The following is a 16,898-nucleotide window of genomic DNA, read 5'->3' on the forward strand; positions in this document are numbered from 1 at the left end:
TGACAGAATTACAATGTCATCGGCGAACCTCAAAGTTTTTATTTCTTCTCCATGGATTTTAATACCTACTCTGAATTTTTCTTTTGTTTCCTTCACTGCTTGCTCAATATACAGATTGAATAACATCGGGGAGAGGCTACAACCCTGTCTCACTCCTTTCCCAACCACTGTTTCCCTTTCATGCCCCTCGACTCTTATAACTGCCATCTGGTTTCTGTACAAATTGTAAATAGCCTTTCACTCCCTGTATTTTACCCCTGCCATTTTCAGAATTTGAAAGAGAGTATTCCAGTTAACGTTGTCAAAAGCTTTCTCTAAGTCTACAAATGCTAGAAACGTAGGTTTGCCTTTTCTTAATCTTTCTTCTAAGATAAGTCATAAGGTTAGTATTGCCTCACGTGTTCCAACATTTCTACAGAATCCAAACTGATCTTCCCCGAGGTCCGCCTCTACCAGTTTTTCCATTCATCTGTAAAGAATTCGCGTTAGTATTTTGCAGCTGTGACTTATTAAACTGATAGTTCGGTAATTTTCACATCTGTCAACACCTGATTTCTTTGGGATTGGAATTATTATATTCTTCTTGAAGTCTGTGGGTATTTCGCCTGTCTCATACATCTTGCTCACCAGATGGTAGAGTTTTGTCATGACTGGCTCTCCCAAGGCCATCAGTAGTTCTAATGGAATGTTGTCTACTCCCGGGGCCTTGTTTCGACTCAGGTCTTTCAGTGCTCTGGCTCTGTCAAACTCTTCACGCAGTATCTTATCTCCCATTTCATCTTCATCTACATCCTCTTCCATTTCCATAATATTGTCCTCAAGTACATCGCCCTTGTATAAACCCTCTATATACTCCTTCCACCTTTCTGCCTTCCCTTCTTTGCTTGGAACTGGGTTGCCATCTGAGCTCTTGATATTCATACAAGTGGTTCTCTTCTCTCCAAAGGTCTCTTTAATTTTCCTGTAGGCAGTATCTATCTTACCCCTAGTGAGACAAGCCTCTACATCCTTACATGTGTCCTCTAGCCATCCCTGCTTAGCCATTTTGCACTTCCTGTCGATCTCATTTTTGAGACGTTTGTACTCCTTTTTGCCTGCTTCATTTACTGCATTTTTATATTTTCTCCTTTCATCAATTAAATTCAATATTTCTTCTGTTACCCAAGGATTTCTATTAGCCCTCGTCTTTTTACCTACTTGATCCTCTGCTGCCTTCACTACTTCATCCCTCAGAGCTACCCATTCTTCTTCTACTGTATTTCTTTCCCCCATTCCTGTCAATTGTTCCCTTATGCTCTCCCTGAAACTCTGTACAACCTCTGGTTCTTTCAGTTTATCCAGGTCCCATCTCCTTAAATTCCCGCCTTTTTGCAGTTTCTTCAGTTTCAATCTGCAGTTCATAACGAATAGATTGTGGTCAGAATCCACATCTGCCCCTGGAAATGTCTTACAATTTAAAACCTGGTTCCTAAATCTCTGTCTTACCATTATGTAATCTATCTGATACCCATCTACAGAACTACAATTCACAAAATTTTGTGTAATTTTATTGACACATTATTCAGTTTAATTTAATAGCTTAATCTCTTTGCAGAAATTAAATTTAGCTACTTCACCTTTGCTAAAATTGATTAGATCCTTCGTGAAACTGATTCTGTCAATCAGAAGCATGAATAACATCAAAATATGCTAATTTTGGCATTGTGACATTAGAAAACATGTTACAGAAGACACTCTTTCTCCTAAGAGAGTTTTTACTTAGAACACAAATGAATATCAGCGAAACATCTCTATCATTATATGATATTAAATACTCTCTTCTATCTGTCATGCATTCTCTGCTATTCTCCTCTCATTACTTATATTTATTTTTAGTTTCATTCTCCAGTCTTCACCTGTTTTACATACTTGGTATCACACATGTAGAGCCACTTGGTACAGAGTTGTTTCTTCTCCATATCAGACACAGTCATGCACATGCGTGAGTGTGTGTGCGCGCGCTCACACACACACACACACACACACACACACACACACACACACACACACACACACACACACACACACACACACACACACACACTGTAATACTTCCATGAGACATTCTATAAAGCATATCATATGAGACTAAGGAAACTACACATGCTAAACCATGACAATTTCAAGTGAAGAACCAAATACTCCAATGATTCCAGACAAAGCTGAAGTAACAAGGAGAGGATCTCCATCAAGTTTAGTTGCAGTGCCCCAAGTTACAACTTCAAAAATCACAGCTGAAACATCTAGTCACTTCACTTCAACTCACCCCACACACAACCAAAAAGAACCACAATGTTTTTTTATGGAGAGTAATTCCTGAGAAATGTTAAATTCATCCTGTAAAATATCACACTGGAAAGAAAACCACAACAGTAAAGTGTAATGAATGGTATTTCATGAGTAACTGTTAAACACAAGGTAGGCCTAAGGAACCAAGTAAGTAAGTGATCATCAAAATTTAGGCTCCTTTACCAAAATGTGCAGGCCCTATCAAATAAAGTTTATGAGATGGAAATACTGTTACCATATGAATTAAAAGAAATGTCAGTTATATTTGTTAGTGAACAATAGTTAACAGAAATTATGTCACTTACAAGGATAGAGTGCTACTCTTGGAGAAACCTGCATATATGTTAGAGAAGACATCAAACACTGTTGCTTAAAGTTCACTGATCAGCTGGGGGAAAGAGTATTACTTCCAAATTTCTACTACAGAATTGACTAATTTAAATGAAATTATTATTTGTATATATAGAAGCCCAGATGGAAACATAACTACTTTCCTCAAAATTCTTGAGTAGGCATTTAACAGTATAAAAGTGTTTAGTAAAACAACTATCATGTGTGTTGACTTTAACATAGATTTCAACAAGAACTAAAAGGACAGATTAAACATTGCAGCCTTATGAGAAATTTACAACATACACACAACCTTTTAACTCCCCTACCAGAGTCACCAAGCAGTACTCTAGATCAGGTACTAATAAAAACAAACATTTATACAAAACTGAAAATATGAATAGGTTTCGGTGATCATTAAGCACAATTTATTGAACTCCCACAAGCAAAACTTAGAATTCCTCAGGCACTAACTGAAAACAGAAACTTGGAATGATATATACAGTTGTATGACTCTAGTAGGGGAGTTAATGGTTGTGTGTATGTTGTAAGTAAAAAACATGTAAAAAATCTGACATATTCATGGAAATATTCTCACATGATTTCAGTATTTCTTTTCCAGTTAAAAACCAAAGATTCAAAACTAATAAAAGAAATGTTTCCTGTCTAACAACAGGTATTGAAATATCTTGAGCTGAAAGAAGGAGACTTAATGAAATTTCAAAAACATAAAATGTTACTGAAGAATTTCTGGTGTCTTTCAAGAATTATGAGAGTGCTTCATGAAGTCATAAAAGAATGTGGGAGACAGTCGAATATCAAGGACCCCTCCCCAATAATAAATAAACAAAAATTTATATGTAAACCTCCAGCTAGACCAAGACAGCAAAAACAAGCTTTTAATACATACTTTCCAAATATTAGAGAACAGTTAATCTGTGGTATGAAATCTTCCAATAAAAATTCTACCACATCACTAGCAAATCTAAATAGAAATGCTGACCCCCTATTTCTTCCCCCAACCAACCTTAAAGAAATTATACTAGCAATTAGTAAGTCAAGAACAAAATTTGTATGGATGAAATTCTGGATTATGTCATTAAAAATCCATGTGGCCTTATTTCACTACCATTAGACCACCTTTTCAACAGTTCATTCACAACTTGAATCTTTCCTTCCTGCTTAAAGATAGTGAAACTCAAGCCACTGTTCAAAATGGGCAAGAAAGAAGACATAACCAATTATACACCTGTTGCTTTGCTATCTGTATTTTAGAAAATACTAGAAAAAGTTTTTCGTAACAGGTTGTTAGATTGTCTAGAAAAGTGCAGTATAGTATCCACTACTCAATGTGGTTTCCGGAAAGGCTGATCAACAGAAACAGCAATATTTGAATTTCTAAGTGAAGTGCTCCAAAAACTTGATAATGGAGGAAAAGTGACTGGCATATGCCTTGATCTGCCTAAGGCCTTTGGCATCACACATCAAATCCTATTGCTTCAGAAACTTGATAGTATTCGTATCAGAGGTACACCTAACAACTGGCTTATATCATATGTTACTGGCCACAAGCAAGTAGTAGAAATACAGCCTTAAGAAGATAATAAACCAACCAGACACTATTTTGATTACAAGTAAGTAAAGCATCATGTACCAGAGGCCTCAGTGCTGGGTCCAGCAAAACAGAGTCATAGCACTATCCAGTTTGCAGATGACACGAGCATTTTAGTCAGTGGGAAGACAGCAGAAATGTTGCAGACAACACTTCTGAGACATTAACTACTGTTGTAAACTGGTTCAGACAAAACAAACTAATGATAAATAAAAGTAGAACAATAGCATTAAATTTGCATTTTGTCAGGAGAAACTGTGAAGAGGATATAAAAATTCAATTATCAGAGACAGATATTACAAGTGTAGCTAAAACTAAATTTCTTGGGATCTAGCTCCAAGATAACCTTATATAGGATACTCAAATGACCTGCACAGAACATTAATACTAACTCAATAACTTTTACAGGTGACACAGTTATCTACAATGAAGTACTGTCTGAAAAAGCTGCATTAATATCCAGTCAGATTTTGATAAGATTTTAGAGTGGCGCAAAGACTGGCAACTTGCTTTAAACGTTCAGGAATGTAAAAGTATGAATTTTCCTAAATGCAGAAGCATGATAACCTACTACTAAAATATTGGTGAATCACAGGTGTAATCAGTTAACTTATACAGAAACCTGGTTGTAATAATTTGTGAATATTTAGAGCTGAGTAATCACATAGGTTCAGTTGTAGACCAAGCAGGAGGCAGACATGAGTTCATTCATACCAAATAGGAGTAAGAGTGACTGAAAGTTATCTGTATGCATCCAACAGGTTTAGATGAACTCAAGTTAATTATGAGATGTCCTTACCAGCCAACCAATTCCACCATGACAGTCTTAAAATAATTCAAACAAACTCTACACTCAGTAGTGTGAAAATATGCAGACCATGCAATATTAAGAACTGTTTGGAACATTGTCCATGCAAAAATCTGTGGTCGGTAAAACTGTAATAAAATTATCTCCATAAAAGCAGTCTTGACCACACGTAAGTTATTTACTTATTCAGTGACTGGTTTTGATCTCTTACAGGATCATCATCAGACCATTTTATTCCATGCTGATAGCATGAGATAGTGGCATGGAGCAGGCTGCTCTGGAGAGGCATAAAGACCACTGCTCACACTTACACCTGATTAAGACTATTTTTATAGAAATAATTTTATAATGCAATGTTAGTTGGAGGTGATTTTAACGTACTAATATAGACTGGTACTTCCATGGATTCACTGCAGGTGGTACCAATAGATAGTCTTATGAAGCAGTTTTGAAATTGTTTTCTGAAAAGTGTCTTGAGCAGCTAGTATAACAGCCCACAAGCAATGGACATATTTTAGACATTGTAGCTTCAAATAGACCTAAACTTTTGTCAGTGATGGTATAGAGACAGGGATTAGGATCATAATGCCATTACAGTGATGTCAGTTACTAAAGTTAATAACTCCATCAAGAAGGCTACAAGAGAATTTTCGATAGAAAGAACAGATAAGTAGTTGTTAGGGTTCCATTTAGAAAATGAATGGACATAATTTAGTTCCAGTATGATGGACATAGAACAGTGGTAGCCAACCTGGGGGTAATTACCCCCCGAGGGGTAAAATGAAATTTTCTGTGGAGTAAATACATGGAGGATTTGCTTACGATTCAGTCATGAAATTAAACTGTTTTAAATAATCAACATCACTACCTCATTAGACAAATAATTTTTAGACAGAAGGCCACAGCCCATGTGTTAATGAAGTTATTTGAAATTTTCACACAGTTAGTAATGACAAATAGCCACAGCCTGCCACTTGCTTGGCACAGCACATTCATCATTCGCTCCATTGAGTTATGGGCTCACTCATGGTTTTTCTTTTATTGATCAGTCATTTGCATGTGAATCAAGTCAACAAACACATAAAATGACTGCATGGCTGGTGCCTCTGATTTCACTATATTCTCAACATATTTTGGACTGTCAGAAGCAAATGAGTGAAAGTTTCCCTATTTATTTGGCACCTATTAGGTAAGAAATTGCTACATTGAAGCATTAGTCTTTGTTTACTATTGAACTTAAATAGCTGAGTAGATAGGATGTAAGTAAGTGTGCAACTTCATTTTTTATTTGGAAATGTGATGCCATAATCAGTAGTCATAAAATGATCACCATAAATGATGTACACCCCTACAATCTAAAAATTTCACTGTGAGGACAAAACTGAATTTGAGATGTGCTTCAGATGTGCTGATTAAAGTTGCTGACACAAGTCTGTGATTAGAAACATGACTATATAATCATGGCTGCAAGTTTATGAAATCAAGGAAATTTATGTGAGGAAAATCCTTATAAAAATCTATGAGACATATTCTGTCACAATATTGTCATTAATACAAAAAGATAAAACTACAATTCTGCCAGTAAACAAGGGCAATGTCATGTCATGTCATGTCATGCGTGCGCTGTAATAAAAAGAGATTTGATCTTTCGAATGATGCTGGCTATAGACACATAGAGATCAATCCTATTAATAAGACTGATGGGAAGATGATGACTCTTCTCGTTGAGTTAGGCTTGCCATGTAACATCATTAAGGATCTTACAGCTCAAACACTTGTGCCACCATGACTAAATAGCCTTCCTAAGGTACATAAGGAATAAATGACAGTAATACTGGCTCATCCATATACCAGCTGGCAACATAAATGAAATACATTCAAAGTAATGAGGTCAGCTGGAGAACATTTTTCCACACAAGTGACATACCATTTTGTGCCCCCCCCCCTCCCCAGTTTGTTTTTCCACACAAGCAATGTATCATTTGCAACCATGCTGTCTCATGTATCATTTGGTACCCCCACCCCTCCCCTACCTCACACATCAGGTGCCATTCCTTGCAATTTTGGTAAGACTTTTCTAAATAAATATAAATCTTGTGAGCATGGAAATGGGTTATTTCTGTGGAGGTGAGAACACCACATTCATAACTCCACTCACTTTTTGCATCACCTCATTCAATTTCAACTCTGGGATACAGATACTATGGTCAGCATTATGGAGCTGCAGTCCAAACTAACATGTTTTTATTGATACGTGGATGACACTTTTGTGGTGTAACCAAATGGAATGGATCATTTAAACTCTATCCACCCTAAAGCCAAATTCAAAATAGAACTTCAAATAGAGGGCCAGCTACCACTTCGTGATGTTTTAGTTAACTGAAAACTAGACAGAGTTTTCAGTCACAGTGTGTACAGGAAACCGAAGTACAGTGAGTTATCTCTATACCTCAGACCATCACCATCTGCCACAAAGTAGGTCAGTGCTAAAGATGCTGGTCCATAGAGCTCAAACACTTTTAGATAGAGTATTGCCAAAGAATTAGGATGCCTATAAACAGTGTTCAAAGGAATGGGTACTCATATTGTCAAATTGGGCAGGTGTTGCATCCAAAATCAAGAACATGAAATGTATTCGCATTTGTGAATATGGACAACAATCAGCTGTATAATGGAATGATGACAATGAAAAGCCTGTGCCTGATGGGACTAGAACCTGGATTTCTCACTTATTGCAACCAATTGCCCTAATTAGGCTATACAAGTATGACTTATGGCCAGACCCAAACTTCCATATGCCATCAACCATGTGTTACAGTCTGCACTCGTACATTCAAATGTATATTCCTGTACAGAGGAGACATTTTTAATTGAAAGTCACATGCCCGGTATTACTGGATAAATATGATATTGCAGTGCCTGTGTTCTTCAGAAGTATGATGTGAAGTTCATTGGGACATGCAAGAACACATGAAAGTGACTTTCAATTAAAATATCTTCCTTGTACAGGAATATACACATGAATGTACAAGTGCAGGTTGTAAAACACACAGTTAACCACATATGGGAGTGTGAGTCTGGCTGTGAGCTGCATTCAGATAGGCTAATGGAAAGGTGACCACTTGCAATGAGTGGGAAATCTGGGTTTGAGTTGCAGTCCAGCACACATTTTCACTGTCATCATTCCATTATACAACTGATGGTTGTCCATATTTGGAAATGTATATACACTTCATGTATTTCATAATGGCTGGAGTCACTGCAAGGCTTGTTCCTTTGGACACGCATGCATGTCCTAAGGAATTTTGCGTCGTACTTTTGAAGGCCACAGGCACTGCAGTATCATAAAATCAAGAATGCCTGAGAAAAAGACTGAGACAGAGAAAGAGAAGCCAAGAATCGCTTACTTACCTTACGGTTACCCAATATCAGGAAAAAATGGGTAGACTGCTACCAGAAATGTGGCATCCAATGTATTTTGCTGCCTTCAACAAAGATAAAAAGTTTCCTTTGAAATGTTAAAGATGATCTAGGTCTCTGGAAAACTAGGTGTGTATGACATTCCTTGCATGGCAGACTATTAGAACAGCTGAGGAATGATGTAAGGAACATCAGCATCACAACTAGGTAAAACAACCAAGCAGTCTGCTGTCACAGAGCACTGTCTTAAATATAATCATGAAAAGCAGTGTGAAGGTACTAATATCATGGCAAAAATGCCAAGTTTTTGTGAAAGCATGATTAAGGAGTCTATTCAAAAAGAAAGATGTCTGAAAGCTTAATAACAGGGATGGAGGTTTCAATTTAAACAAAGCAAAGTAGTGACATAGATGAATTAAGGGCAATGTTTAAACAGATTGTAAATCCTGCCCTGGAGAAGTATATGCAGAGAAAGTGGATGAAGGATGGAAAAAAAAACACTGTGGTTTAATAAGAAAATTGGGAAAAGTAGAAACTGTTGCACTCTGAGTTCAAAAAAGAATGTGGAAATGATGACAGGCAAAAGTTACTAGAAATTCCTGTGGCTGTAAAAAGATTTGTGTGCAAAGCCTACAACGATTACCACCATCATACCTTGGCAAAAGATCTTGATGTGAGCCTGAGAAAATTCTGATCCTATGTAAAATTGCAAAGCAGGTCAAAGGCTTCCATCCAGTCACTCACTGACTAATCTGGTGTACAATCAAGAACAGAAAAAGAATAGCTGAAGTTTAGAAACCATTCATGCAGGAGAATCATACAACATACTGTTGTTTGACCTCTATACAGATTCCCATATGGAGAACATAGTAATAGGTATCCCTGAAGTGACTGAAGGAGTTAAAAAAAGTAAATCACCAGGTCTGGATGGAATATCATTTTAGTTTCAGAAAGGCAAATTGTCAACTTCAGATTATTATGAGAATTTTATGAAAGAGTGGTTTATCTGTAAACGAGATCTCATACAGAACACTAGTGCAACTCATTCTTGAGTACTGCTCAAGTGTTTGGGATCCCCACCAGGTCAGATTAAAGGAAGAAATCGAATAAATTCATAGACAGGATTCTAGACTTGCTACAGGTAGGTTTGATCAACACATGACTATTACGGAGATGCTTCATGAACTTAAGTGGGAATCCCTCGAGGGAAGATGATATTATTTTCATGGAACACTATTGAGAAAATTTAGACACTAATTGCAGAATGATTCTACTGTCACCAATGCACATTTTGTGTGAGGACCATGAAGACAAAGCAAAATTAGGACTCATATGGAGGCATGTAGACAGTTATTTTTCCCTTCCTCAATTTGTGAGTAGGACAGGAAAGGAAATGAGTAGTAGTGATACAAGGTACACTATGCCTAGCACCGTATGGTGACTTCTGGAGTATGTATGTAGATGCAGATGTAGAATTGGGAGGCACCCTCTACCGTGCACATCACAGTGGTCTGCGAATTATGGTTGGAAAGATATACGTGTAAATCATTGAGCATATCTGCATGTATTATGGTTCCTCAAGTTGCTTTTTCACAGCAGATGGTATTTTGCAGTTAGCTTTCCACTGTCTGATATTGGAGACCCCACTACAGTTGGAGAAGCTGACCATAGAAGGATTAGTGAATAAAGACCAGGTTAGTCTTTTTCTAGGGGACTGTATTGATTATTATTGATTGCTGCCATGTGACTTGTAACCACATTCCACCACTGCAGTGCTGCAGTGTGAGTCACTGAATGATTCATGACATTATGCAGTAGTGGGACTTTGCTTCTCTTTCATGATTCATGATGTTATGCAGCAGTGGGACCTTATTTCTTTTTCAGTCAGGAACTGTGTTCTGGTGCCATAATGTTAATGTGAAATTGGTAGTTGTAACAGAATTCACATCTGCATGAGTTTATTTATTGGTAGTTTGCTACAAACATGTGGCAGTCTGATGGAAGTAGAAATCAACTAGTCACAGCATACCAAGCCAATTCATTGTCTCTAATTCACATCCTGTCTGCAGCAAGGCATCATATGATTCAAAAAGCTTTCTTGCAATCTGGTATTCTGTCTGTATGGCTTATACCTTACTATGGATTTACTGTTTCCACCTTAATTTTGGACAGTCAATTAGAACATAGCCACTTGACAAATAATAATTTCAGTATAATCACTTCAGCATATCAATGGAACATACCTGATGTGCAAATACAATTTTAATTTGTACTCCTTTAGGGTGTTATAATTTTCTCCCTTCGCTTTATGATCATTGTCTGTAGCTTTTGCACAGGAATCCTCTGCAAATCTAGCCAGTTTGTTCCAGATGATTAAAAAAGTTTTCTGCACTAGGTTTTTAGTGAGCTGTTATTACTTACATCACCTTAAAGTACTTTTGTTTCTCTGCTGTATTTTCCCTGTACCATAAAGCAGTATCCCAGAGTTCCAGAAACCACTTTCTTATGTAGCTGTTACCAAGACTGCTTTTTCTAACCTGATGGGCACACAGCAGAAAGCAGTACTGAAGTCTGTAAGAATGAGCTTCCTTCTTTCTTGTCTGACATAACTGTGATAATGTCTTACTTGTTTGCCATGGCAAATGTAATTATTGAATCTCCATCCAAAGAAAAACCCTCTGGTCCTGCCTGAGATTGTTATTAGCATATGGAAATGCCTAACTAAATTGTGCTTAGCTTACCCGGCCAAACAGAAGTGTGGTCTGGAGGTGGAGGCCGCATGCCCCAGCTGGTGATGGCACTAGTCACAGGAACAACTTGTTCTGGGAGAGGTACACCTGTCACATAGGGGGGACTCACCATTGGCATACTGCCATTCCCTGCAATGCAATATAAACTCATAAAGAAAAATATATATAAATTTTAAAAAACTCCTATCAAATAAGCTTTTCCCTTATTGCAAACAATGGTTATTCAATAATATTTCAAGCAGCATGTTTACAATAAAATCTGCACACTGATGGGTAAGTAACACCATGTTTTTCAAAAAATGATGACACAAGACTATAAAATGACATTTATTACAGAAGAATATATTCTCACTCCTCCATCTGTTGATATACTACAAGGAACATCACAAAAGAGAGATAATTGTTATTATTTGGTCTTATTGTGATATCCTGAAGATTTGCAAGAAGTTAAGTACAAGGGCTGTGGTATCAGAAATGCTGTACTGGTGTGACAATGAGTAAAAGAAATATGATGGAACAGAGCAATAATTAGTTTGGGGGCTGTGGTGTGGAAGTGAGAAGGCATATGTAAACATACAAGGAATGTATAAGAAAGGTTTAAGCACATTTAATAATAAAGGAATTATGACAATGATATGGGAAAGTACTGAGTGAAGAAGACATTTTCTGAATGCTCAGCACCACTTTCAGCCTTATATAAATGCATGTCAACTGCTCAATACCTCACCTCATTTATGTGATAAATGATTACCATTAATATATCTACAAAAGGAATGACAACTGCATGAATAGTAAACAGACAAGAGAGGAAAAGAAAACAATGGTTGAAAAACATCAGAAATTTTAGTAACAATTATTAGTGGTAATTATATTGGTTTCAAATAAATATCAGCATTTTTACCATGTTTGGAGTTCAAACTGACTATCTACAGAATTAATTTCATAAGTTATTTATTTATTTATTTATTCATCTGTGGAACAATAAATATTGTATGGATGTTGTCAGTTTACAACACATGAGCACACATTTACATTTACAATGAAACAGGTTTCTCATATTTTGTGTAGTTTTCATAACTAGTCATACACACATTTATAATTACATAATATTTTGGTGATAATGTCATATGTTGCTAATAAACTACTTCTATGTTAAATATTCTTTTACAGTATAACAACTTTTACTTACTAGAAAGGTTTTAAGCTTTTGTCTGAACGTGAGGAGCTTATTTATTTCTTTAATTTCTTGTGGTAATTTGTTATACAGTTTTATCCCGTTATAAAATATACTTTGTTGCGTCTTTGCCTTGTTCTTTCTATCTAGATGGAGGTGGTGACAAGCTCTTGGTTCATGGTCATGTAGTCAGTGCAGACTAAGTGTAAGACATGCTGAATAGTTGACATATCTGGTGAAAAGCCACTTACAAATGACAGGCCTGTATCTTATGAATGATTAGGTCACGAAAGAAATGGTTTCTGTCATACAAATAGGAGTTATAGAAGGTGCTTTCCAATGTGTAAACAAGCATTCTATCTATGGGATACATCGTGATGTGATGGAAACTGGTGAGGTAGAAGCATATTATCTTCTGTGATAATCTATACTTGTAAATAACTTCAGTTGGGAAGATTATAAAACTAGCTAAAGTTTTCTGAGTCCAAAAGCATTTAATACAAATTATTTGTGGTGTAAATTCAAGAAAATCTTACAGAATCATGTTTGAAGAATTGGTTATGAGTCACTGAGAAAAGTTGGTCACATAACAGCATGCGAACCATAAAAACGCCAGTCTTCCCTGGTCAAAAAAACTCTAAGTCATGTCTATCTATTGCAGTGGCTTCACCTCAAAGAACCAAGTCCTTAGAACAACTCTAGACTTAACACCATCCCCTTAGAGCTGCCTACAAGAGGTGATTGTGAGGAACACTGCCTTCTAATCTACATACATCTATCAATAAATGTATTTTTTGAATCTGCCTGGAGTTTGATTGTCAGTACTGCCATGCCGTATGCCATTCCTCTGCTGCTTCAACATGCAACTGCCATGGACTCGGAGGCTGTTGATGTAACCCATCAGCGCCTACCTGGTTGAGGTCAGCTGGCAGTTCTGATTACATTTGCAGCCACCTGGGCTGTTACAACTTGGTGGCAGAAATGCAATTGTTGTGCTTGTCTTCATTTACCCACCAGTGCCTGTAGCCTACTGGATATCCTCTTCCATCCACCTCTTAGCTTACCACACAACTCAAAGCATAATTGCTTGTCACACAACAGCATGAATATCTGCCTGGATATTCACATTTATTAGCATTTGGGGAGGTGCACTGGCACTGGATCGAATCTACCCAGAGAAATAACAATGAGGGCTGGTGTGCTAGCCAGCTTGGATGTGACTTTTAGGTGGTTTCCCACATCACACTAGGTGAATACCAAGCTATTATCCATGTCACATCTCAGGTACAAGATCTGTAAACATACTTAAAATGTTCTCACACTTTCACATGAGATAGTATTCGATGCAGGAAGATGGGGTACAAAAATTCCATCTGGAGGGAAGTGGACGGGATGAATGGTGACGACAGAAAGGGCATCCATCCCCCCTTTACTACTAACACTGCCAAATCCAAGTTAATATACCAACCTTATGATAACACAGGATAAGGCAGAGCACATTGGAAAAGTTCAACATAGGGCAGCTTGTTTTGTATTATCGGAAAACCGGGGAGAGAGTCAGCAATATTATATGTGAGTTCGGGTGGCAATCATCAAAACAAAAGGTACTTTTCATTGCAGCAAGATCGCTTCATGAAATTTCAGTCTCCTATGTTCCCTTCCAAATCTGAAAATATTTTGTTGACACCCACCTACACAAGGAGAAATAATCACTGTAATGAGATAAAAGAAATCAGACGCACAGAAAGATTTAAGTTCTCATTTTTTCATTCTCATTTTTCCACCGCTCTGTTAGAGAGTGGAGTGGTAGTGAAACAAAGTGAAAGTGGTTCAATGAACCCTCTACCAGATATTTGAGTGTGAACTGCAGAGTAGTCATGTAGATGTAGACAGAGGCCAGGAAAAAGAAAACGTAACAAGTTGAATATCTTTTGACAGTCAAGGTACATGAGGGTCTGGTTAACATCTGAAGACCTTTCTACTGTGTGACTACATTCTTGCCCTCTGTCATCTAGTGGAATTTAATGCCTTTCCTTAGCACGTGCATCAGTGATTTTGCAAAGTAAACCATGAATTCTTTCTCTGGTCATCAGTAGAGGGAATCGAGATTTGCATGTATTACTTCTAGTAATTGAGGGTCTGGTCGAATTCCTTCCTGGTTGATGACATGCCATAGATACTTAACTTCATTAAATGCAAAACAGTGTTTTGATAAGCATATCATGAGGCATGCAGGTTTCAGGTACAGATGGAAATACTTTGTTGTACGGGAAGAGGTTATGATGCCATTATGAGAGGAGATCTTCTAGTACCACATCAGGGTACAGTCAACCATTTCACTGGTTGGACAGCAGCTCCATCTAGGCACTACAGCTGATATTACAATACTGCCATTAAGAATTTCCAAAGGCCTTGGAAACCTGGCTACATCACATGAATGGATCTCCAAGTTCCACTCTCCTGATAAAATTCCACTGAGAATGGGAAAGATACTGTGGGTTGCTGTTGGCACTGAACTGCTAGGAATGGTACAAGAGGAAATATTTCGAACAATGGAGTGTATCCTATGTAAAATAAGGAGATTCAAACTTTTAGAGCCTATTAGTTCTGATAATCCAACACACTGATACACAGTTTGGATGCAGAGTAAGTGGATGGAATGAAGAGAAGATAATCACACAAAGGCTGCTGCAGTGGAAACCTACCCTGGACACTGCATGAATGGAAAAATCACACACTTACAGAACAAGAAGAGAGAAAAATTTGTAGATATATTAACTGTATATGCAGATCTGTCCAATGTGGTGGGGGGGGGGGGGAGGGGGGAGGGGGGGATGTGGGTTAGAGTGGCACAAGTGTACATTACTAGGGATAGATATGAATATTTTCCATTTTACACTAATGTAGTATTAGGATGGAAGATGCACACAGGGTGATAGCATTCACCTCCATAATATCTCAGGTGTATTTCACTATCACTGCTGTCGTAAGTAACTTTCATTGATACGGACAAATTATTACCCTACAGCATGTATGTCATGACGAGGTGTCTTCTCCTTCTCATCAGTTATTGTTAAATAAATTCCTAAATAAAGGAATGACAAAAAACCACCAAAACCTCAGATAAACATCTAGAAACAGCACAAAAGTTTAGTCTGTTGTTACCAGGGTAGTGTTGTTCAGAACTATTATATGCAAAGCACTGGCGTATCTGCAGAGTAGATAACTGTATTTTTGAGAGTAGGACAGAAGATTTTGCTTTTAGGTATTAGAACTCATGCTCGCTAAGATTGCATTGGAGCAAATTTACATATTATTGGACAAACAGCAGCAAAATATTGTTGTCGATTTGGCAGCATATAAAATAAGAGATAGCTGACCATATGACTAAATATTAGTTTATATGTTATTTAAAAACTTACAACAGTTTCTAACTATAGGCTAGGCAACCTGAAGATTCTGTGAAACAGAGAAATAGGCTTGACATTCTGCCCTTGTTGCTGGCACCGGAAAGATGATATAAAGTAACACACGAAGAAGGCTTGATGTACATGGTATGCATGCAAGACGAACAGCAGCCACCTCTCTAGTGCTCACTGTTACTAGCATGAGGGAGCTCTCACAGTGGAGATATCAAGATATACACTGAACTGCAGACCAAAGAAGAGCTGTTATCTTTATGAAATTGTCTTAATTTAGCTTACAAAGATTAAGATGTAACAAACATCAAGGAATGTAATGGAAGTTTCTGTATGGCTGGTATAACTTCATGTAGATGCACCAACCTTTCATGATCCTCTGTGCAGATGACTGCACAGGACTGTCTAGAGAATAGCCTTTATCACTATATTCATGCTTATATAGTGCAAAGGACCATTTCATCCCACTACATGACAAGCCAAATTGTACAAGGAATATTGAGGACAACAAAGGAAAAGATTGATGATGGAAAATTTCAGTGAACTTACAGGAGGAAGTGACGAAATACAAGGAGGTTTTAATTAAACTTTCCCTTCTTGCGCCAGTGTAGATGGAAAACTATTTACCATATGGGTACCGAACTTTATAGGAATGATGTTCATACTGTGCACTGCAAGATTTGCATTGTTAGTAGTGTTAGCATCATGACTTGCTGATAGGCGTCGGTACCGGTATGGCAATATAGATTTGAAACACAAGCACCAGTGTGCATTACAGTTGCAGACAGTCAACATAAGTCTGGACAAGGAGAGTGGTTATCAAAATAACATCAATAGTGCTGGTGCAATGAATTAAAGTAATATGGAGGGGATGATCATAGTCTCAAAAGTTTGCATTAATTGATGATTTGGAAATTTGTTCTGGGAGAAGACAATGGCCAGTTGTAAAAAAAATTGTTGAAGAAGTTGCTGTCACCATAGCTGAGAATGCTAGATGCAGTGTGTGATCTTCAAGCAGCGGGTGAGCTCCGTCATGGCAGCTGAACATTCCATGGTG

At 37.4% G+C, this 16,898-nt stretch overlaps 1 protein-coding gene across 1 annotated transcript in view; it reads right to left on the reverse strand.

Moving 5' to 3' along the window:
* Positions 1-16,898, reverse strand: part of LOC124556319 (mucin-6-like) — a 310,887-nt gene that overhangs the window by 62,839 nt on the left and 231,150 nt on the right. Inside the window, exon 4 of the mRNA XM_047130291.1 lies at positions 11,240-11,377. Coding sequence (XP_046986247.1) covers positions 11,240-11,377 — 138 coding nt within the window. The remainder of the gene's footprint in view (positions 1-11,239; positions 11,378-16,898) is intronic.

Source organism: Schistocerca americana, chromosome X, assembly GCF_021461395.2.
Source record: "Schistocerca americana isolate TAMUIC-IGC-003095 chromosome X, iqSchAmer2.1, whole genome shotgun sequence".
NCBI lineage: Eukaryota > Metazoa > Arthropoda > Insecta > Orthoptera > Acrididae > Schistocerca > Schistocerca americana.